Raw genomic sequence first — 20,257 nt, forward strand, 5'->3', positions numbered from 1 at the left:
CACGGAAGGCACCGAAAGCTGCGAACGAGCGGAACGGACGCAGACGCCCCAAGAGCCGGAGGGTGGAGCCGCCCAGAGCACCGCGCTTCTCCCCCGGCCCTGAGCACTGTGTTCACACTTTTAGTTTTCTGAGCAATGCGAACGTGCTTGTTCAGCGATGGCCAGGACAGAAGGGAACGGAGGTCGTCGGAGGCGGCCACGGTGCAGACCCAGGCGGGGCTGGGAAGTTCTGGGATCCTGGGCTTGCGCGCCGTCCAGTCCGCGTTTTGGAAACCGGTGACTCTCGCACGATTCTGCATAAAACTCCTCATAAAGTCACCGTCCCAAAGGTGACTGTTTAGGGGAGGCGGTCTGGGCGCAGCAGCGGCTGCAAAGGGGCACAGTGCTGGGTCCGCTCGTGTAGAGGGGACACCTCGAGGGAGGACGGTCCCCAAGCTTCAGCTCCGCGTCCCGAAACTCTCCTGTGCTGCAAACGCCCCGAGGCCTTCGTGCACCGACTGTCAATCTGAGCGGCCGGAGCACAGAGCCCGCGCGTGCCCACGACCCCGGACCCGAGCGCGGCCTCCGGAGTCCCGGGCGGGCACCTGTGCAGCGGGGGCGGCGGAGCCGGGATTGGCTCGCGGCTCCGGGCCCCGCGGCTCCGCCCCTCGGCCTATCTCACCCCACCAGGAAGCGCTGCGTTCCGGGCCCCGATTGGAGGGATGGGAGGGGGCGTGGCCGTACTCCTCCTGGACCCTGATTGGAGTGCGTGGCGGGGCCGTGCGAAAGCTCCCAGCTCTGATTGGATGGCAGAGCGGGGAGGCGGGGCCGGGTGATCTGGTTTTCGTCTCCGAGAGCCGCGCGGGTCTTTCGCCGCGGAGAGTCGGTGCAGCGCGATGGGGAAGGTGGTGCTGGTCACCGGGGCGAGCAGGTGAGGCCTCCTGGGCGGTGGCGGCGGCGGGTCGGGGTCCGAGGAGCTGCCTGGGCGCCCCCTGCACCTCTGTCCGCCCCCTGCACCTCTGTCCGCCTGCGCTCGGGGCGGGGGGAACGTGCCGTCGGGCACCGGCTCGGGTAACGCAGGTCCGTGTCTGACCCCGCCAGTGGCGTCGGCCGAGCGCTGTGCCAGCGGCTGCTGCAGGAGGACGACGGGCTGCACCTGTGCTTGGCCTGCAGGCACCCGGGCCGGGCGGAGGCAGCCCGCGCCGCGCTGCTGGCCGCCCGCCCCTGCGCCCAGGTCACCGTGGTGCAGGTGGACGTCGGCGACCTGCGCTCCGTGCTGCGGGCCGCCCGGGAGCTGCGGCACAGGTGGGTCCCCGCCGGCGGGCTTTCCCCGCGACTGGGCCACACGGCGCGGAGCAAACCAGGAAGGGCCGGAGGCCCGGGCAGGGGCGGCGCGGAGTGCGGTGCTCACGCTCCGGGGGTCTCCCTCCCGGCGTGACCTTGGTGGTTTCGTGGACACTAACGCGTGAGTGAGCGCCGCTCCTGTGCGGCAGGTCGATGCCTCACGTTGCTGTGACTCCTTTGCCACCTGAGTGCGTTTTGCATCTTTCCCATCAGGCAGTAGGCGGGGCGGGTGCTGATATTCAAAACCGAAGTGACTCCGACCTGTGTCTTCAGGGAACACATTTAGTTATGACACGTTAGTTGTTTGGTATTTAATAATATTTAGTGACTTAGCAAGGCTGTGGGGTAGAAGGAAGCACCGAGGAAATCAGCGAATGGTCCCAGCTGAGGTCAGTGTTACTGCAGCGCTGAGTTATTTTACCCTCTGACCAGCTCGCTTTGAGATGGGTGGTGGTATCCAGATTTAGGAAATGATGGTTGTGGTGACACTCACAGATTCAGGAATACGGGACAGTGTCCGGACACATCTCTTGCTCGTGTCAAATGTGCCCTGCACGTGATGGCCCAAATGGGCATCTTGGGTTACAGACTGGAAGTGGTCAGAGCCCAGGACAGCGTGAGAGGGCCGGGGTCCCCTTAGCTGACGCTGCACAGTTGCTGACACCCCGACTCCCCTGTGGACTCTGCTCAGTGAGTTCTGGGCAGATGGAAACTGAGAAGCACGGTGGTGCTTCTGGCTCATGCAGGACAGGGCCGTGACGTCAGTCATTTAGTCGAGAGGTAAGGGCACCATTCTCCTGAAGCCAGACTTTCATTTGCTGTCCTGGTGCAGTGTCCACTCTGCGCTGAGCGTTTCCTCTCCATTCCCCGCAAAAAAATTTTTTTTTAAATTAAAGTTTATTGGGGTGATAATTGTTAGTGAAGTTACATAGGTTTCAGGTGCACAATTCTGTATTACATCATCTATAAATCCCATTTGTGTGGTCACCACCCAGAGTCAGTTCTCCTTCCATCACCATATATTTGTTCCCTAGCAAAATTTGTTAACACACTCAGATGAAATTTGCAAATTACATTGTGGGACAGCTGACAATAGATGGTGCTGCCTTTTGACCTGATGGTGTCACTATTTTAAGCATTTTAACACTCAGTTTAATAATTAGAGTCACTGGGCTACCCATTACTTAGAAGATGAAGAAACGTTTGTGGGTGATCTGTATCGTAGCTCCTATGTGTCAAGGTCCCAGCTGTAGTCACTGTGGCCCCGTCCTGTCCTGGGCTGGACAGAGGACAGGGGACAGTGTGCTGCACAGAATTCCAGGAGAGACTCTGACTAGCCATAGTGTCAGCACAGGCTCTACTTGTCTTGAATCTAGTTCAAAAGAAATACCCTGAGATTCAGGCGTATGTGGGTTTAATAGTGAACAAGCTTTCTCAGTCAGCATTTCACAGTTCCCTCCACGGCGAGTGTGCTGGAGGGAGCATGCTGGCAGCACATTACACTTCCAGCATCTGTGGTCCTCTTGCATTCCTGGGAGCCTCGTCATTTCTGAGGCTGCAGAGCACCTGGCAGGAAAATTGTCCTCACGGTTCTCGGCGCTAGTAGGTGTCTCGGCGTTCAGGTTCCAGCGTGGGTGGGTCAGATTAGGTGAGTGTGTATGTCAGTATTATACAAATTTTACTTTTCGGCTGTGGAAGATGTGAATCTTAAAAACAAACAAACAAAAAACCCCAGAAAACTTCCTTAGACCAGAAGAAGGGGGCATTGATAGACGGAGGGCTGCCGCGGCCCAACTGGGGGTTGAGGCTGGAAGCAGGAGGCCTGGCCTCAGCGCCCAGTGCAGCGCCGTCCTGTTTGCAGCCACCATCAACATCGAACCCTCACAGACTGACATGACTCTCTTGTCTCGGTGTCTTTCTTGCAGGTTTCAGAGGCTAGACTGTGTGTATCTAAACGCTGGGATCATGCCTAACCCACACCTAAATCTCAGAGCACTTTTCTGTGGCATCTTCTCAAGGTAATTTCCATTCTCCAGATAATCTGGTTGGCAGGAAGGTGATGACTCTTCTGCCCGGTTTTGCCCAGCTGGGTCTGTCTCTTCAGTATCTTCAGTCAAAGAGGCTTTTACGAGTCATGCAATTGTCTTCTGCTGTTTCAGAAAAGTGATTCATATGTTCTCCACAGCTGAGGGGCTGCTGACTCAGGAGGACAGGGTCACGGCTGATGGGCTCCAGGAGGTGTTTGCAACCAATGTCTTTGGCCACTTTATCCTGGTAAAGTGTCACCAAGCCAACACTTGGCACTGGGGTCCTGGGGACTTGCGCAGGCCCTCCACCCTGCTGCTCGGGGACGCGCATTAGTGTGTGGCTGCCCTTTCAACCGGACGTTCCCTCTCTCCTCTGAAAACATTGCTGATATACATGTACATATGGAGAGTATTTGACACGACTCTGGAGACTGAGAGACAGTGACGAGACACACACGTGCCTTTGGAAACAGTACACAGCTGAGAGCAGGTGCCCCTGCCCGGCTCTGGGCTGGGCTTGGCCTCCGAGAGGAGGGTGTAATAGTAACTCCTGGCCCACCCTCTACCGTGATGTCTGATTTCTTGAGCCTCCGTCCTTGCGTGCTACAATTCCAGGTGCACACATGACGTGAAGCAGCAGATGTAGGGCTTGTCCAGCGTGTGCTGTGTTCCAGCCCCAGGTCTGTCGCGTCTCCTAGGACGACATAACTGTCCAGGTCGAGTCAGCCAGCTGCTGTCATTGGAGGAACTGCTCCTGACCTGGGCTCTGACACTTTTATCCTCTCGGTCACATTTCTTCTTCCCCTGGAGCCTGTTTTCCCTCAAAATTAGTCCTTGTGCGGACTAGCTTATGTTTGTTATAAGTTAAGACATCCTCAAACATCAGGAGATCATGAAACCATTAAATGAGATAAATTTTGCACCAGTGTGGGACAGCCTCCGGTGTTTTAAGGAGAAACGGCAGGGTGCAGGGTTTTTTGTTTTTATTTAACCTTTACGGATTAACACACGTCTATAATGTCCCAGACAAATGGGGACATTGGCTGTCTTTGATGACCAGGCGCTGGGGTGCCGGCATGAATGGGACAGGCACGTTCCATTCTGTCTCCTTCAGCACTTTTTTTTTTTTAGCACTATTTTTTTTAATGATATCATTTGTTCCATCAAAAGATAATTAAAATATAAAGTCAGGATGGGATTGAATTCTTATCCAGCCTTTTGAAAAATTAGAAATTATTATCTAATATTTCCTTTATCTTTTTATAGATATTATTTGATATTTTCCTTTATCTTTTTATCCTAGCTTCTTTCTTTGCCTGTTTTGAATTATTAAGCTAATTGGTAATGATAAAGGATAATTAATGTATTACTATTAATATGCGTAGCCTGTTAACTTTATTTCTCATTCAGATTCAGGAGTTGGAACCTCTCCTCACTCACAGTGACACCCCGTCTCGGCTCATCTGGACGTCCTCTCGCAACGCGAGGAGGTCTAATTTCAGCCTGGAGGACTTTCAGCACAGCAGGGGCCAGGAGCCCTACAGCTCTTCCAAATACGCCCTTGACCTTCTGAGTGTGGCTTTGAACCAGCACTTCAGCCAGCGGGTGAGGCCTGTGAGGGTGCTGTGACACGTGGAGCAGCGCTGTCTGACCACTCATTTCCTAGTCACGTGGCTTTCTGGTGACCATCGTGGCTCAGAACACGCACTGCTGTCCGCGAGCAGGGTTGCCGTGAAGACGTGGTAGACGGTGACATTGATAGTGGGTGTTCACGAAGCGTTCGGGGCAGAGGTGGCCAGCCCCTGAGCTCTCAGGTACGGGCTCCATGCCCCGGCCTGTTGCTCTTCCAGAGCTGTAGTCTCAGACCAGTAGCTGCTGTGAAGTGTCTCAGGTGCTGTGCTCTTTACCTGTGTGTGTCATTTAACCCCTTCCCTGTGTCACAATGACACAGGGCTGAGTATTCCCACCTTCATAGGACAGACTAAGGCATCTCCCCAGAGGCCACACGGCTAGTAAATGATGGAGCCCAGGGTAGCGCCTGGCGCTGTCTGACCCTGGAGACTGGGCTTCTGCACTAACCCATCTGCCCCCAGGTGCCCCCATGTTTAGGGCCCTGGGCCAGGCTTGGGGTCGAGATGGAGACGTCCCTTGCAGCTTGTGTGACTGGACCCCTGCGGGGGCTCCTCCACCTGTTAGCGACCCTTCCAGTCACCTTCCTCTTGTTATGGGGGCTCTGTCTTCAGGACGGGTCTTTGTAAAGGGGCGAGTCCCAGGCTGAGGCCCTGGTTGGAGACCTTTGGTGGGAGAAGGTCTTCGGGAGACCCCTCCATCCTCTGTGACGCTAGGAGCTCCCACCTTCACCTGGAGGTCAGGGCAGGGGTGTGCGTTTTCTGCACCTGCGAGGACACGCACAGGAGGTTTGCGGTCTGCACCCACTAGAGCAGAAGCTCGGGGGCCGAGACTGCAGTGTGTTTCCTTATGGTACGTGCTTGCTGTGGCTGGTGACGTGGACCCCCAGGGGAGCAGCCCACGTGTCTTCTCCGGCCTCAGCCTGGCCCCTCTGTGTCCTGTAAGCTCCTCGCATGGCACTGCGTGTCACTGATGTGGCATCCCGAGCATCTCACACAGCTCTCAGTCCCCGATTCTTGGCTGACATGGTTGGCCCTGCGTCCCGCCCTGGCTGCTGGCTCGCTTGTCGCGTCGCTGGTGGGTGAGCATAGCGCTGGCCCGAGTCACACACCGACCTCTGTCCCCAGGGCCTGTACTCCAGTGTGGCGTGCCCAGGGACCATGCTGACCAACTTGACCTACGGGATTCTGCCGCCCTTTCTCTGGACCCTGATGATGCCCGTCATATGGCTGGTAAGCGTTGAACGTGTCTGACTTCACTTCAGCTGCTCCACTTGGGACCGAAAAGATGTGTCTGAGGTTGGGAAGCGATCTGAGAAGCTGAGCTCAGAGGTGGCTGGGTCCCGTGCCCCTGGAGGTTTTGAAGTCACTTAGAACGTGGCCTCTGCTTCCTGCTGCCGCTGCCCCACGTGCCACGGCTGAGCGCCCACTTCTCATGTGGGCGTTTCCGTGACTGCATGTGGGGCACCTGTGCTAAGCGGTGCTAACCAGACTGAGCTTCAGTGCGGCCTGTGCATTAGAAGTTCCCAGGGACGCGGCCTGTGTGCTTGCTTCTCTGTTCTGTGTTTTCAGTGTCTGGCAGGGCGCTGTTCCTCCGGCACACACAGAAAACAACCCCTAGGAACCGCCCTTCGCTTGCAGAGCTCAGGAAACTGTCCCCGCAGGGCAGGCATCGGAGGGAGACGAGAGGGAATAGGCCTTCGTGTTAAAAGGCTTCGCTGGGAGCGGTGGACATCCAGTGCTGTCCCTAGTTTAGATTCCTTCAGGCTTCTGATGCTTAAAAAATGTTCAGTAATAAGAAATGCAGGTTATGTTTTTAAGTTTGTGAACGAGTGAGGCTTTTGTAGCTCTAGTCCAAGCTCCCCAAAGTGACCACTGTCTTCTTTTTCTCAGATCCGCTTTTTCGCAAATGCCTTCACTCTGACGCCGTACAATGGGGCCGAAGCGCTGGTATGTGCTCGTGGGAGTCACTTCTGCGGCCGCTTCGCGCATGTGCACGTGAGTTGCCCGGCAGAACGAGACACACATGGACACCCCTTCCTTTCCAGGTGTGGCTCTTCCACCAAAATCCTGAGTCTCTGAACCCTCTGAGCAAGTACCTGAGCGCCACCACGGGCTTTGGAAGCAATTATGTAACGACCCAGAAGGTAAAGGTGTTTGCACCATTACATGGAGAGGTTTACACAAGGCCGCTGGACGGCTGCCCAGAGAACCTTCCCTGGGATTCGCTGTCCCCTGGCATCACATGGGCTGCCTCCATTTCCATCTGCTCTCTCCTGCCTCTGGGCCTTTGCATATCTTGTCTCCACCCAAACTGCTTTCACCCTCCTTTCCACTGATTGGTTTCTGCTATTTATCCTTAAAATCTCAGCTTGTGCCCCACCCCAGCCCCCGGGACCCTTCAGCCGGTCCGGTGCCTCCAGTACAGGCTGTCCCGACAGCTCCTTCCTGTGCCGTGCCTTGCTCGTTCAGCATGGGCTCCCCTGTGTGAATGTGAGCCCTGCAACGAGGCTGAGCCCCCCTTCCCAGCAGCTGGCAGGCGCTCAGTAAGCGCACCGCGAGTTGGACGGAATAGAAAATCTCTGTCTGCATGGAGTTGACTTCCCCTCAGGTGTTCAGTTCTGCTTTTGACGATTATTAGCTTTAGTACATCGATGCTGTGAGGAGGCAACAGATGGAGGATGGAACAAACCAGTGCTGTGTGTTTTGGACCCTGTCTCATCTTCTAAAAAGAAATCACACACAGAGTTACCTGTTAGGAAATGAGAAAGTGTATTTTGAACCTACAAAAACTGTTTTTGTTGTGTTTTTGTCATGAGTGAGGTTTTTTTCCTCCTTCCCCCCATTTTTCACTGCCCAGCTTATGGGGGCATTGGCGTAAAGACAACAAGGAGGCGAGTCTGTCGTGAGCTCAGTCACGGTTGGGGCGTTCGTGTCTGATGTGAGTAGCGTGAGTTCCGGGAGCCGTGCTGCCCACAGTGCCCTCTGAAAAGGAACCTGTGAAGCTCCAGCGTTTTCCCAAATCAGCTCTGTGGGGCCCTGGCTCCTTGACAAGAGTTGCAAAAAAAAAAAAACCGCATTGGGCGAGTAAGGCTGAGAAATGCTTCCTGTCGGTCCCTTGCAGGGACCTGCTCGCCCAGTGACGGCTGTGAGAGGTGACGCGGGTGTGTGACAGGTTTAAAACGGGGTTTTCCAAATGTCGTTGACGTGTGACTTTCCTTCCTCAGATGTTACACGACACTTACTGACACCCCCAGAGCATTCCTGGGAGCTCGGTTGCAAAGGGATAAGCTGGAGGCCCTCAGAGCTGGTTTGGGCCGCCTCCCTGTTAACCCGGAGGGCGGGCAGTTCACGAGGGGAGAACATGGTGCTTCTGTCAGCCTCTGGAAAGGCCTAGGAGAGCGTTTCACCTCGATCAGCGCGGGGAGGTCGCCTTCTCTGTTGGAAGGTGGGGTTGAGCTGGCGAGATCCTCAGACCCCTTGCAGTGTGGAGAAGCTAACGTTGAATGAATGGATGAAAGTGCTATTTCCAGAATGTTACAAAGGTTTGTTTTTTAAAATTTCAGGCGCTGTGAAGAAAGGCTTAGTTTCTGAGGTTTAGGGTCTGTGTTGACTTGGACCAGTCACTGCTTTATTTTCTAGTGGCTGAAAGGTTGCTTTTACACCGTGGGTATCGGTGAGAATCAGATTTTTCTTCATGAAACGCCAGTGGGTTAAGCAGGATGGAAGCTGAGATTTTGCGCGTGGACGAGCACGTGGAGAAGGTGGCCTTCAGCTGGCATGGCCGCTCCCCAGACGGCAGGCGCCAAGGACGCCTGGGGGGCACCGCACAGCCATCCACTCTCGTATCATCGGCCAGAGCTTGGGCACACGCTGCCCACCAGCTGGGCAGGGGCTGGAGTGTCGTCCTTGGGGGCAGAGAGCTGCCCGCACCAGGGCTCTTTGACTGAAGAAGGTGGATGGTAGGAGGTGGTTGGAGTTAAAAAGCAAATGTCTCGACTGTTTCATTGGGCCTTTGGCCCACGTTGGTTGCTGTGTTCCGTGACTGGGACACAGGACTCCGGGGACAGCGGGCTGGACCCTGCAGTCCTGCTGTTCAGGGAGAGTCAGTGGTTTGCTGTGTGTCAGGGCTGGATGGAGAGTTGGTGCCTTCGGGATCTCGGGGTTCAGATGCCGCGGCCCCGCGTCCTTCCCCAGTTCTCTTACGAACGTAGGAGGCCTTCCTGTTGCACAAACGGCGTTCATGGCGTTTCCTTCCCGTCATCCTGATCTTTGATTCTTTTCCAGATGGACATAGATGGAGACACTGCTGAAAAATTTTACCAAAAGTTGCTGGAACTGGAGAAGCACGTTAAAGGCACGATTCAGGACACAGACACGCAGAGCTGACGGGGACATGGAGCGCCCTGTGTGTCCTGGGGTGTGGGGTGCTGTCATCTGTGGGTGGTGAGCTGTGACAGGCCCTCGCCTGCCTTTAGTGTCACCTCTGGGACTCCGTGTGCTCGTGAGAGACGTTCATAGAGTAAAACATCCGTTAGAGCCTCCATAACAGGGTCACAGCCCGAGTCCTAAACGCCTGGATCTCCCGACAGCACCTGCTCACCTCATCCTGCCCCTGGGAGCCCGAGCCACCCCGTGGGACAAGCACGCACCTCACAGGGGCCGTGCCCACTTGGGTGCAGGCTCAGCTGTTGCCCTTTCAGCTTCTGACCTTATTTCTTCCCCACATGCTGCTGCTAACAGTCCCGAGGTTTTTGGTCCTGACCGTCCGAGTACAGGCGCCGTGTGGCCAGTCACAGGACGTGAGGTGTGTGTGCTGCTTCAGCTGCTTGTCACCTAAGAGCGTCTTTAAGCCGAACCGCGGAGCTGCATTTGTGTCGGGCCTGGTTTCTCTCACTGTCGACAACTCTGTACTTTACTGACCAGTGCGTTTTTGTGATCGTGTTCGAATGGATGTGAACTTGCGACCGAACAGTGATCTGCTCACAGTGTCCCAGTAAAATCTTCCAGCTGCATCGTTGCTGGGGGCAGCTGCTGGCTTCCCGGGGGTGGAATTGGCCAGGACTGGTTCCCATGTGTGAAGACAAAACACTAAAATGCAGGATGGTTTTATGCTAAGTAACCAACAGGAATGCAGTGAAGGGAGTGACAAATGAGTTAGTGAAAGTGAAAAGTATGTATAAATGTGATTTCCATACACTTTGAAGTGTGAACTTTTGTTACAATGTCTCTAATTGTGTTGCTCATGGAGTTGGTAATAAAGTTACACGTTGTGCCCAGAACCCGAGGTCGTAGCTATCCAGTGTGAGCCCAGCGCTCGCCCCTCCCGCCCTCACGTGTGTTTGGGGAAGCAGCTTGTGACTGACCAGTCCCTCGCGTGTGACGTGGGCACTTGTCTGCCCGCTTCCTCCGTCCGTGGCCGTGGGGTGGACATTTTCAGGAACACACGTCAGGGAATGAAGCATGTTGTTGAGAATGACGGCAGAGTTCCCGTAAGAGACCAGGGAGTCGGAATGTCACTGCTCGAAGCCACAGTGGCGTGACTGCATGGCTCTGGCACTGCACGAATGTCACCGGGAACAGAGTGTGAAATACTGCAGATCAGGGGCTGCCAGATGCAGGCACGGGTGTGCAGAGCGTTTATTTCTCAAGGTCACAGACAGGTGTACGTGGAGAAGGTTAATCCAGTGGGACAGGCCTGGGCTGTGGCCACGGTGATGGCCCTGTCCTCCGGGTGTGGCTCCCAGAGCAAGACCTGCTTGGTCTTTCTTCACAACTCACATGAGTCAGATGGGAGTGGGCAGAGGAGGAGGGCGGGCCGGGCTGTGGCGTGTGTTGCGGGCTGGCCCAGCCTCACGCGGTGCCAGTACCTCAGTGGCCATGAGTCCCCTTCGTGGCCCTGGCCTGCCTCCCCGTGGCTGTGGTCCTTGGAAGGAGAGGTGAGAGAGCACAGGTTGGAAGTGTTCGTTGTTAGGGTGCAAAAGGTTTGATGTGAGCAGGCTGGGCGCGGGAATGAGAAGACGGAAGTGCAGCGGCCTGGAAGTGGCGATGGCAGCCCGGGCCCTGGCAGGACGGTGGGTTCATTCCTGGACCGCGTTTTCCATGAGTTCCTGCTGTGACCACCGGATGTGAACTGAAACGGGAGCTGTGCGTGTGGCTAGCAGGTGACTCACCGCGGAAACGGGGAGCAGGAACTTGAGATTTTTCCTTCCGGGAAAAGTCAGCCGTCAGTGTCGACTCATATCCTGATGACATTAGCAACATGAGTGCATCACTTAAAACGTCTCCCCTCACTTCCGTGGGCAGCATTGCTCATTCAGTGAAAGGTTATGTTCCGTCAAAAGGAAAAACGGTTTAAAATGAAATGTGCGTGTGTGTGGCCGACCGCTCACGGCAGCCACCCGAGCGGTGAATGTCACTGAGGCCACACCAGGTGCGGAGACAGGAGGTGGCTTGGGCGGCCGCCCTGCTCCCCTCCCTCCCTGCTCTGGGGCACAGGCCCCCTGTGCCCGAATATCTCCCCAATGCTGAGCAGCCTCTCAGACTTGGGGGGCTCACTGTGCCGCAGGTAGTGGGCCTGCCCGGCCTTTGCAAACAGCTCCAGGTAGGTGGCCGCTGAGGATGCACCCTTGAGGGTTCCTGCACGTCCCAGGGGACTTGGGGACTTTTGTTCCCCTGTGCTGTGGTCTGGCTGCAGGCTGGCATCTCCTGATCTGGCCTCGTCACTGTGTGCCACTCCACTGTCACCCACTTGGCTGGCCCCGGGGCCTGGGTCTGCGGTGCCAGCTGGGATGTCTTGACCCTGGCAGAGCAGAGATGACCCCGCTGGCGTGACTCCCTTCGCTGGCCTTGTAGACGCTTTCTCTCGGGCTGGTGGCTTGTCTTCTCTGCAACGGGAAGTTCTGTGATTTTGAGATAGCGACTGTTCTTTGCTTATTGTGGCGTCCCTGGGGCCAGTGTGACGGGAAGGCCTCTGGGACTTGGTCCTGTGTGTTTCTTGGACCATATTGGTGGCTGGTGCTCTAGGAAAGGAGAAGAAGGATCTCTGAAAACCCATGAAGAAGCTGATATTTTGAATTTTCAGTTGTCAGCGTACGGCCCCTTTGTGTGGTATCGGCTGGGGTGACGATGGTTGACGGGGGTGAAGGGTGAGACCGATGTGGGAAGCGTCTGAGCTTAAGGAGGGGCCGTGTTTGCTCAGGGAGGGGACATGTGCAGAGACCTGGGAAGAGGCCTGAGTTAGGGCCCGAGTCTCACCTGACTTGACCAGCCCGCCGAGCTCCGTGCATCCACTCTCCCCGTGGTGGGGACACAGGGATGCCTTCCAGTCTCCTCTGAATTCCATTCCCGAAATAAGAGGAGCACTTTATCCTGACGATATCTGCTTTGAGTTAATTAAAAAGTTGAGTTACCGGTTGAATTGTGTCTCCATGAAATGTGGCATGTGGAAGTCTGAACCCCAGGACCTCAGCATGTGACCCTTGTTTGGAGAGAGAGCATTTATAGACGGAATCATGTCCAGATGGGCCATTAGGTGGGCGCTCATCCAGCATGACTGGTGTCCTGTGACAAAGGGAAATGAGAACACACACACACAGGGAAGACGAGAGGGCACAGGAGAAGACGGCTTCTGCAGCCGAGGACGCAGGCTGGGACACATCCTCCCTCAGCCCCAGGGCCAGCCCTGCCCACACCTTGGTCTTGGACTCCGGTCCTCCAGACTGAGACGGTCCTCCAGACTGAGACGGGAAGTCCTGTCTCTTAAGCCCCACTTTGTGGCACTTTGTTATGGCCGCCCTGAAAAATCTCCTACTGTGAGAGAAGAAGGAAATGGGCGGAGAATCAGGGTGGGACTCGTCCTGGATGACACTGCCCCGTGGGCTGCCCTGGCTGATGGAAGCAAGCTGAAACACTGCGCAGGTCCCCAGGGGCTTTCCAGAACATGCTGGCAAGGACTAGAAGACACACCCAGACCGACTTTTGAGCTGGCCGGCCCAGGGTGGCTGTGCGAGTGTTTATCTGGCAAACACGGTGTTTTCAAAACAAGATAAATGACTGGTGTGCACGGTACCCACGGACGGTGCCATTTCATTCACCTCAGTCATGGGGCCTCGGCCGTGGTCCTTTGTCCTCCACTCTGCAGCTCGTGGCCGCTGCATAGGGCCCCACTGGTTCCCAGACGCCACCAGGTGGTCACTTGGGGCAACCGTCTTGCATGAGAGCTGCTCTAAGGCACTGAGTTCCCTACGGCCATGGCCGCTCGTAGGCACCATGGGTGACATGACTGGACCGGCCCAGAATTCACTCAGACTCCTAAAACCCTTCCATCTGATTGCGTCTTTGGTAGGTAGGCAAGAGGAGAGGGTCGTGTGTGTGTGTGTGTGTGTGTGTGTGTGTGTGTGCTCTGTGGGAGACCTACACCTGTCCCCTGCACACTGAGACTTGGAATGTCACCTCCCAGCCAGGTCACGTCTGCATTTAGACCTGCAGGGCCAGCAGGCTCAGAAAGGGACATGGCTTGTGTCTGACACTTGACCTTTCTCCAGTGGCCCATCAGGGGAGGCATGGCACCTGCCTGTATCGAGTTACCCGATTTAACATGTTTCCACGCCCGCTTTGTGCCGGGCATTTTCTGCATATCTCAGGATGTTCACTTCCGCTGGCCAGAGCACTGCCTTAGGCCTTCAAACCCCGGCCGGAAGTCTGGCCGGAACGCTGGGGTCTGCCCTCGGGCCTGCCTTAACTATGACAGCCAGTGACTCTTCGAACAAAGAGCACGTGAACTCTCCCCCCGCACCCCCCAAACCCTGGAGAATGGAATCTAAGCTCTTGCAAAAGCTACGAGCTGCTGGCACTTGGGGACACGCCCGCCCTGCTGACTGACGCCACCTGCTGCTCCCGGCCTGTAGACCCCGCAGGACGAGCTCTGTGTGACCACGTCAGGCTGGGCTGCATCTGGGCTGGCCCTGCGGCCAGGTGGCCTCATGCCTTGTGCTTGTGCCTCTGCCCACTCGTCCCCGCCCACTCCACCTACGCCGATGTGCCTCGCCTGCTTTGGTGGTCTGACCTGAGGCCTTTGGGACAAGAAACCTGCAAAGCACTGAGACTCCGCACATACTGTTTTCTTCCTTTTCCCTAAATTTACTGTCAAAGCGTCAAGGCTCCCAGAGGGTTAGACTTTCCAGAACCCACACACACAAATGTTTTCTGCTTGTTCCACACCACCTGCTGCTGAGGTCAGGTCCATGCAGCGAGGGCAGCACCGTGGGCCCTGCCGTGGCACAACCCCTGGAAGTGGGAATGCTGGAGGCGCAGACAAAAGGTGAAACCAAAGGAACCCAGATGCAGCGAGGGAAAGCAGGATGAAAAACAAAGCAGGTAGAGAGCGGAGGGTTCAGGCGCGAGAAGCTGACAGCAAGACTGAGGAGACTGAGAAGAGTTCACGCAGGAGTATGCGGGCGTGGCCGCTGCGGAGCCGTGTGACGGGACGTGTGACGGGACCGGGGACCAGGGTGGGAGCAGGCGCTGCCTGGGCGCCCGGGGTGTGTGGAGGGTCCCTGCTGTGCCCTGGGCTCACCGTCCCGCAGCCGCTGCAGCTGTGTCTGGAGCTGCCTCTGCTCGCGGGCCAGCAGTGCCAGATGGCGCAGGCGGGTCTCCTCCAGCCTCTGCAGACACTGGCTGAGCCGGGCCTCAGCCTGTTTGGCCGCCTTCTGCTCCGCGTCCCAGCGCTTGTACAGCTGGGCCCTGACGGTGCGGCTGCTCATCCTCGTGGCCAGACAGTCACACAAGCTTCTCCCAGGCACCCCGACGGCCGGGACCTGAGCCCTGAGTTGGTCTGACGTCAGTGTTTGAATCGTGTGTATTGAATCCATGGCTGCCTGTCACCTGACTCACACGATGGGAAGTCGGCCTTAAAGAAAACGGGCCCCGAGAGACACAGGATTGGGGGTGAAGCTGGTCCCTGAGCCACAGTCTCTTTGCTGTGAAATAGTTACAGATGACAGGCTCCCTGGATGGCCCCCCACCCCAGAGCTGTAACGATCAAGTGAAAAGTATACCAACGACTCTGAGAAAACAGGAAGCCGTTACATGTATGAGGCATTTCCACCCGATCAGAGAAGTCCCTTCTGGTCTCCCTGAAAGCTGCTCAGAGGTCTGGAGAGGGTTTGAGGACCCCGGGCCCCCTCAGTTCAGCTGCCACTGGCGGGTCCGTGTGGCTTGTCACTGGGGCAGGTGCCAGGCCCTCTGCTGACAGCGGCCGGTCACGGCTCCTGCTTTCAGGTTTGTGACTCTGGAGCCAAATCTGAGCAGTGCGGAGTGGGACCTACTGGCCACAAAATAGCACAGGCAGCCCATCTGGGCAGCCCTGGGCCTGGAGCTGGACTGGCCCCTTGGCCCTGAGGACCAAGCCCATGCCAGCGTCCCCCCCTCCGCCCTCGCCACACTCAGCTAGGAGCACGAAAGGACTTGGGTGACAGCAATCGGGCACAGGCCTGGCGTTGGGAGGGAGGCTCAGGCCAGGACACAGGACAGAGGCGGTAACAGCTCGTTTGGAGTCGGGGGTGGAGGCGAAGCTTGTGTGAGGGCTGGGGGTGGCGCTTACCTACACGCCCAGCTTCTCGCCGCCAGTGCTGCTGGTTTCCTGCGTGTCTCTGAGCCTGCGCTAGTGAGCTTGTTTCTGTTCAGCAAACTCTGAGTGTGGGGTTGGGGCTGTGGGAGGGGAGGGGCCGTCGAGAACGCTGAGTGTGCTTGAAAGCCTCTTGTTGTCCGACACCTCCCTGGTCTGGAATGCTGGCTCTCCGGGCACCGGTCCCAGTGCGGGCGCCCCCTCCCGCCTGCGTCCCCCTTCCCCAGAGACCCCCCTCCTGGGCTGTGTCCTTGGGAACCAAGCACAGAGGGGACGCCTGTGCCTCGTGCCCCCACCTGTGCCATTGACCCTCCCCCGTCTCTACTTCTTGGAAACCAGGTCAGGCCCCAAAAGCAAGCCCCCTGTTTTGTTCTCGGCCCTGCACATGTTGTGCAGCGGAGGAGTTAATCGCGTGTAATCGGTGCATAATCGGTGTACTTGGCGTTGCCGCACGCCGTCTGGCCTCTCCCAGGCCTGCACGTGGTTCCTGTGCTTCGGTGCCTATTAAGATTTGTCAAGTTGTAGCCACAGAACGCGGCAAAGTGAAGTGTCATCAGCTTTTGTGATCGTATCTGGGACAGCTGTCGCAGGCAGCCTGTGAGGTGCTGGTTACAGAACAAGGACTAAGGGGGGTTTCCTGTCGCCTTGGGCTTCCTCTGAAAACAAGAGGCACTGTGTCCCGCTGGGGTTTACGACCCCCAGAACTCACTGAGAGGCAGCTAAACAGTTACCTCAGCCGTCCCCAGCACCATAAACAAGGTTACAAAAGGGCGGGCGGGCTCATTCTCTCCCTGGGAGGTGACTCCTTTCTCTCCCTTCCGCAAGGTAGTTCTCTCTCCTCCAGAACTTAAGGAGTGGGGTGCGGGCCACTTGCAGGAGCGTCTGAGACAACGGGCACCTCGTCCCCAGTGGGGGACACGGGATGACAGGACCACACCGCAGCCCCCACTGCCACCTTCTGTTGCTACCAGAGCTGGTGACAGTGAGGGGCTTCTCAGAAGAGCTTGTTTGTCTCACGTCCTCTTGAGAGTGAGCTGAAAGGGGTGAGGGGGCGTTTGCAGAAATGACCCCAGTGTGAAGGGTGGGCCTGGGCGGGAAGGGGGCCACACCCATCCCTCTTCCCTTGGCCCCTGAGAGTCTGAGAGGGTTTCCTGGCTCCTGTGAAGGGGCACGGGTCTCACGGGGAGCAGCAAGCATGCCAGTGCCCTTGGAGCAGTCTGTCACATAGGGTCCCACTCACCCAGGGCGGCCTGAGCCACGGACACGACCGCAGGCATCTGATGGCACGAGAGGTTCCTCATGGGGACGACAGGCAGCCGAGCAGAGGACAGCAGCCACGTGGGGCGCGCAGGGCAAGACCAGGACGGCCTCAGTGCCAGCAGCGCAGCCGTCACCAGGAAGGGCCTGCCTCTACCCGTCCCTTGTCCCCAACCTCAGAGGGGCTGAGCGCTGAGAAGACGAGGAAGGGGAGGACGCAAATGCTGGTCCCCCACTCAGCCCCGAGGGCTGACCACCGCCGTCCCCTCTGCGTCCCTTGCATTCCCGTGAGGAAGCATTTGAATGTACACGAGCTCGGAACGTCAAAGTGGGGGGGCCTGTCTTATAACCAAAGTGGCCAGAAATGTGTCAAAAAGGTGTGTCAGCTACAAAATCCTCAGCAGAAATAAGATAAATAGTGTCGTGCACAACCGTCTGCGTATGTGGGCATAGATGGCACAAAATGTTAATTACTGAAGCTGGCTTATGGGCACAGACGGGGTTATTAGATGATCCTTTCTAATTTTGAAAATGTTTTAAATTTTCCATAATAAGTAGTTGAACTTTTTTTTTTCTGAGGCAGCCAGAACGAGGGGGAACTTATTATATTCACAGGAGTGACAATTACACTTCCAGCCGAATTTTAGACAGAAATAATGGAAACCAGAGAACAGTGGATTATCTTCTCCAATATCCTGAAAGAAAATAGGTGTCAACCTAAAATTTGACACACGGTAAAATGAGGACGTCCTCAGACATATAATCAGAAAATAGAGTTTGTTCTGCAGGATGTACTTAGGGCAGAAAGAAATGTTCCCAGACGTAGGACTGAGATGCAAGACGGAACAGAGGGTAAGAATTGAAATAAAAAAGCAATGACTCTGAAAAGGCAGAGAGAAAGATGGGGAAACGGAAAGTGCAGAATGGAACGAAGTCTAAGCCCAATTACATCTGTAATTACCGTGTTTCTCTGAAAATAAGACCGGGTCTTATAGTAATTTTTGCTCCAAAAGACGCATTAGGGCTTATGTTCAGGGGATGTCCTCCTGAAAAATCATTCTAGGGCTTATTTTCTGGTTAGCTTATTTTTGGGGACACTTGGTATGTATTACAGACGACTGAATGGTTTACTAAATATCAAGAATTGTCAGGCTGATGTTAAAGGAATGCTCCCCAACGCCAAACTGGTTATCAGCATAAATGCAAATGGAAACAATGAAATCGGGGACATTGCTCAGTTAAATGATGGTTAAATCTTTGGAGATGATGCAAACATTTCGATATTGCCCCCAAAACACGGACTTGAAACAAACAAGGAGAAATGACTATAGCAAACAACCGACACCCACAATCACAGGATCATTCACGAGGATCAGCGATTAAGAAGTTCCCTGAAGAGCCAGTCAGCACGTGGGATATTCGGACAACTCGATGGCAAGTGGACAGTCACCTTGCTTGGAAGGAAGGTTCCGGAAGCTGCGGCAAGATGCTTCTGCTGGCAATGCACTGACTTGGACTTCTCCAGAGACCACAGCCAGCCCCACGGGACAGCTGGGGCCTGTGTGCCCGTCAGCCGCGGGGGCTCCATTACTTTGGGAGAAGGACGGGCCTAGTAGGGGAGACGCGGCACAGAGACAGGGCTGGGTATGTTGGCAGGAGCGCAGTCTCGTCATGTGGCCGCACCCACAGAGGGGGCTCATGGAGCTGGTCGGGATCTGCTGGCAGGAATGTTCTCAGGTTTTGCCCGTGAGGAGGCACCACCCACGCGGTCACATACTCGGAGAATCACAGTGCTGCTCTGTGTCGGACCAGTGTGAGCACAGCCCAGAGTGCAGCTCACACAGATGTCAGCATCGGGCCCTGCGTCGTCTTGGAGGTTATGCTCCTGTCCCCTGTGCCTCCTGAGTGGCTCCGGAGATGGCCTGGAGGGCCAGAGACCTGACAGAGACGGACTCACGCTGTGCTCTCCCGGCCCGTTGCCTGAAGGACCAGGTCTGAGCCGAGGGCCGGGCGGGCAGTTCCCCCAGAGGCACAGAGGCAGGCGTTTCCTCTGCTGCCTTAGTACGTGACACACAGTGGGCTTTTCACGGCTCACGTCCTTGTTAGCTTTCCTCCAGCAGCAGCCGTCATCACAGGCGGCTTTCGGGAGCCTCGGTTCTTACTCTTCAGCTGTTCCACTGCTTCTGCCAATGACGTGCAAACTGCTCGGGGAAGGCCTGACACCTTCAGCCTGTCACCTCACCTGCTCATGTTAAGTGCCTAATAAATGTTTGCTGAATGCAGGACTGGTTAGAAAAAAGCAAGTTCAATACTCGCTCCAGAGAACACAGCAACTCAAACTTTCAATTTTCCTGTTAAATGAGTAACCAACGGCACTGAGCGCTTCTCTGATCAGACCGAGAAGGTGCGAGTGTTTTTAATTCGGCGCCAATGCTCTGCTCCTGTCGTGGGGGGCCCATGGCTTGCAGTTGGGCTCATGTGCCGTGGGTGACTCACTGCCCTCTGCTCCCCGGCCGGCCCATCCCTGATTCCGAGATCAGTTTCTTGTCCTTTGTCTTTCTGTTTTATGCGGGAATAAACATTTAGTGAGCTGTCAGGTCTCTGGAAACCAGCTGAGGTGCCCAGGACGAGCTTCTCCAGGAGACGCCTGGATGGGAAGGCAGCTCAGCCTTCAGGGCACAGCCATCAGTGACTCCGGAAAGGTACGCTCAGCCACGGAGCCCACACGCTCCTGACCTCCCAGGGGGCTACTGCGCCGTGGCACAGGATGCGGCCTCCAGAGGGACCCGGTACTCTGTCCTCCCACCTGTGAAGCTGGACGCCCGCCTGTCCCCCACCCCGAGCGCTGCGTCACTGTGCCGGGCAGCGTGACCCAGACCACAGGTCTGTGCTTTAAACACCTCGGGCTCATTTGCTCAGAGGTTGGGATGCAGACGCCAGAGGCCGGGGCTGTGTGGGGAACTTGTCGCATCCCCCACACTCCTTGGCTGTGGCAGTGTCACTCGGGCCTCTGCAGCTGTTTCTGTGTCCCTCCCGTCTCACAAGGACAGCATTGTACTGGCGCAGGGCCCAGTCTGAGTGAGTCCGACCTCATCTGAAGCCGATCCCATCTGCAAAGACCTTGCTTCTAGACGAGGTCACATTTGCAGCTGCCAGGGGTCAGGCCTCACCCGTGACCAGGCTTGTGAGGACCTTGGAGCCCTTCCTTTTGGGTCAGTGCTGCCTGCCCGAGGTTTATCTGCATTTTGTACAAATAGGTGATTTGTGTATTTTTTAATGAAAAATTGCTGTTGTCATAATGTCGACTGTATGCAGTCCTGGGAGCGACTGTTTAACGCAAAACCCCATGCTAACCTATGGTCCAACCCCAGGAAGGAGACAGGTATCCAAATGTG

General features: G+C 56.1%; 2 protein-coding genes across 8 annotated transcripts; one reads left to right on the top strand and one right to left on the bottom strand.

The window, feature by feature from the left end:
• The first annotated feature begins 783 nt into the window (after window positions 1–783).
• Window positions 784–10,260, top strand: HSD17B7 (hydroxysteroid 17-beta dehydrogenase 7). 5 transcript variants are annotated; one of them, XR_012492835.1, is made up of 10 exons: window positions 784–910; window positions 1,081–1,284; window positions 3,249–3,341; window positions 3,483–3,597; window positions 4,761–4,955; window positions 6,107–6,211; window positions 6,872–6,928; window positions 7,027–7,125; window positions 8,206–8,523; window positions 9,266–10,260. XR_012492835.1 is itself a non-coding variant. In XM_019747359.2 (9 exons), the coding sequence occupies exons 1-9, from the start codon at window positions 876–878 to the stop codon at window positions 9,365–9,367; spliced, it is 1,005 nt and encodes a 334-aa protein (XP_019602918.2). In that variant the 5' UTR covers window positions 784–875; the 3' UTR covers window positions 9,368–10,260. The 5 variants fall into 5 exon arrangements, 3 of the variants coding, with proteins under 3 accessions (XP_019602918.2, XP_074178167.1, XP_019602919.2); XR_012492836.1 differs by lacking the exon at window positions 8,206–8,523 and having other exon boundaries at window positions 3,509–3,597; XM_019747359.2 differs by lacking the exon at window positions 8,206–8,523.
• Window positions 10,261–10,406: 146 nt separating this feature from the next.
• On the bottom strand, window positions 10,407–15,707 carry CCDC190 (coiled-coil domain containing 190). Of its 3 annotated transcripts, none has more exons than XM_019747358.2 (4): window positions 15,582–15,693; window positions 14,556–14,888; window positions 12,236–12,359; window positions 10,407–12,000 (listed from the first exon to the last, which is right to left on the bottom strand). In XM_019747358.2, the coding sequence occupies exons 2-4, from the start codon at window positions 14,848–14,850 to the stop codon at window positions 11,394–11,396; spliced, it is 1,026 nt and encodes a 341-aa protein (XP_019602917.2). In that variant the 5' UTR covers window positions 14,851–14,888; window positions 15,582–15,693; the 3' UTR covers window positions 10,407–11,393. The 3 variants fall into 3 exon arrangements, with proteins under 3 accessions (XP_019602917.2, XP_074178165.1, XP_019602916.2); XM_074322064.1 differs by having other exon boundaries at window positions 10,973–12,000; window positions 14,556–14,803; window positions 15,582–15,689; XM_019747357.2 differs by having other exon boundaries at window positions 10,973–12,000; window positions 14,556–15,707.
• Window positions 15,708–20,257: the final 4,550 nt, after the last annotated feature.

The sequence above is a fragment of the Rhinolophus sinicus genome, linkage group LG17 (assembly GCF_036562045.2).
Source record: "Rhinolophus sinicus isolate RSC01 linkage group LG17, ASM3656204v1, whole genome shotgun sequence".
Lineage (NCBI taxonomy): Eukaryota > Metazoa > Chordata > Mammalia > Chiroptera > Rhinolophidae > Rhinolophus > Rhinolophus sinicus.

Bases quoted from the DNA above. Each gene is read 5' to 3' on its own strand.
- HSD17B7 (XM_019747359.2), top strand. From the start codon at position 876: ATGGGGAAGGTGGTGCTGGTCACCGGGGCGAGCAG. The intron at 1,285-3,248 runs GTGGGTCCCCGC...TCTTTCTTGCAG, and splicing joins GCCCGGGAGCTGCGGCACAG to GTTTCAGAGGCTAGACTGTG. The intron at 7,126-9,265 runs GTAAAGGTGTTT...ATTCTTTTCCAG, and splicing joins ATTATGTAACGACCCAGAAG to ATGGACATAGATGGAGACAC.
- CCDC190 (XM_019747358.2), bottom strand. From the start codon at position 14,850: ATGGATTCAATACACACGATTCAAACACTGACGTCAGACCAACTCAGG. The intron at 12,360-14,555 runs GTGAGCCCAGGG...AACTCAAAGCAG, and splicing joins GCTGCAGCGGCTGCGGGACG to ATATCGTCAGGATAAAGTGC. The intron at 12,001-12,235 runs GTGAGACTCGGG...CTCCTTTCCTAG, and splicing joins CGGCGGGCTGGTCAAGTCAG to AGCACCAGCCACCAATATGG.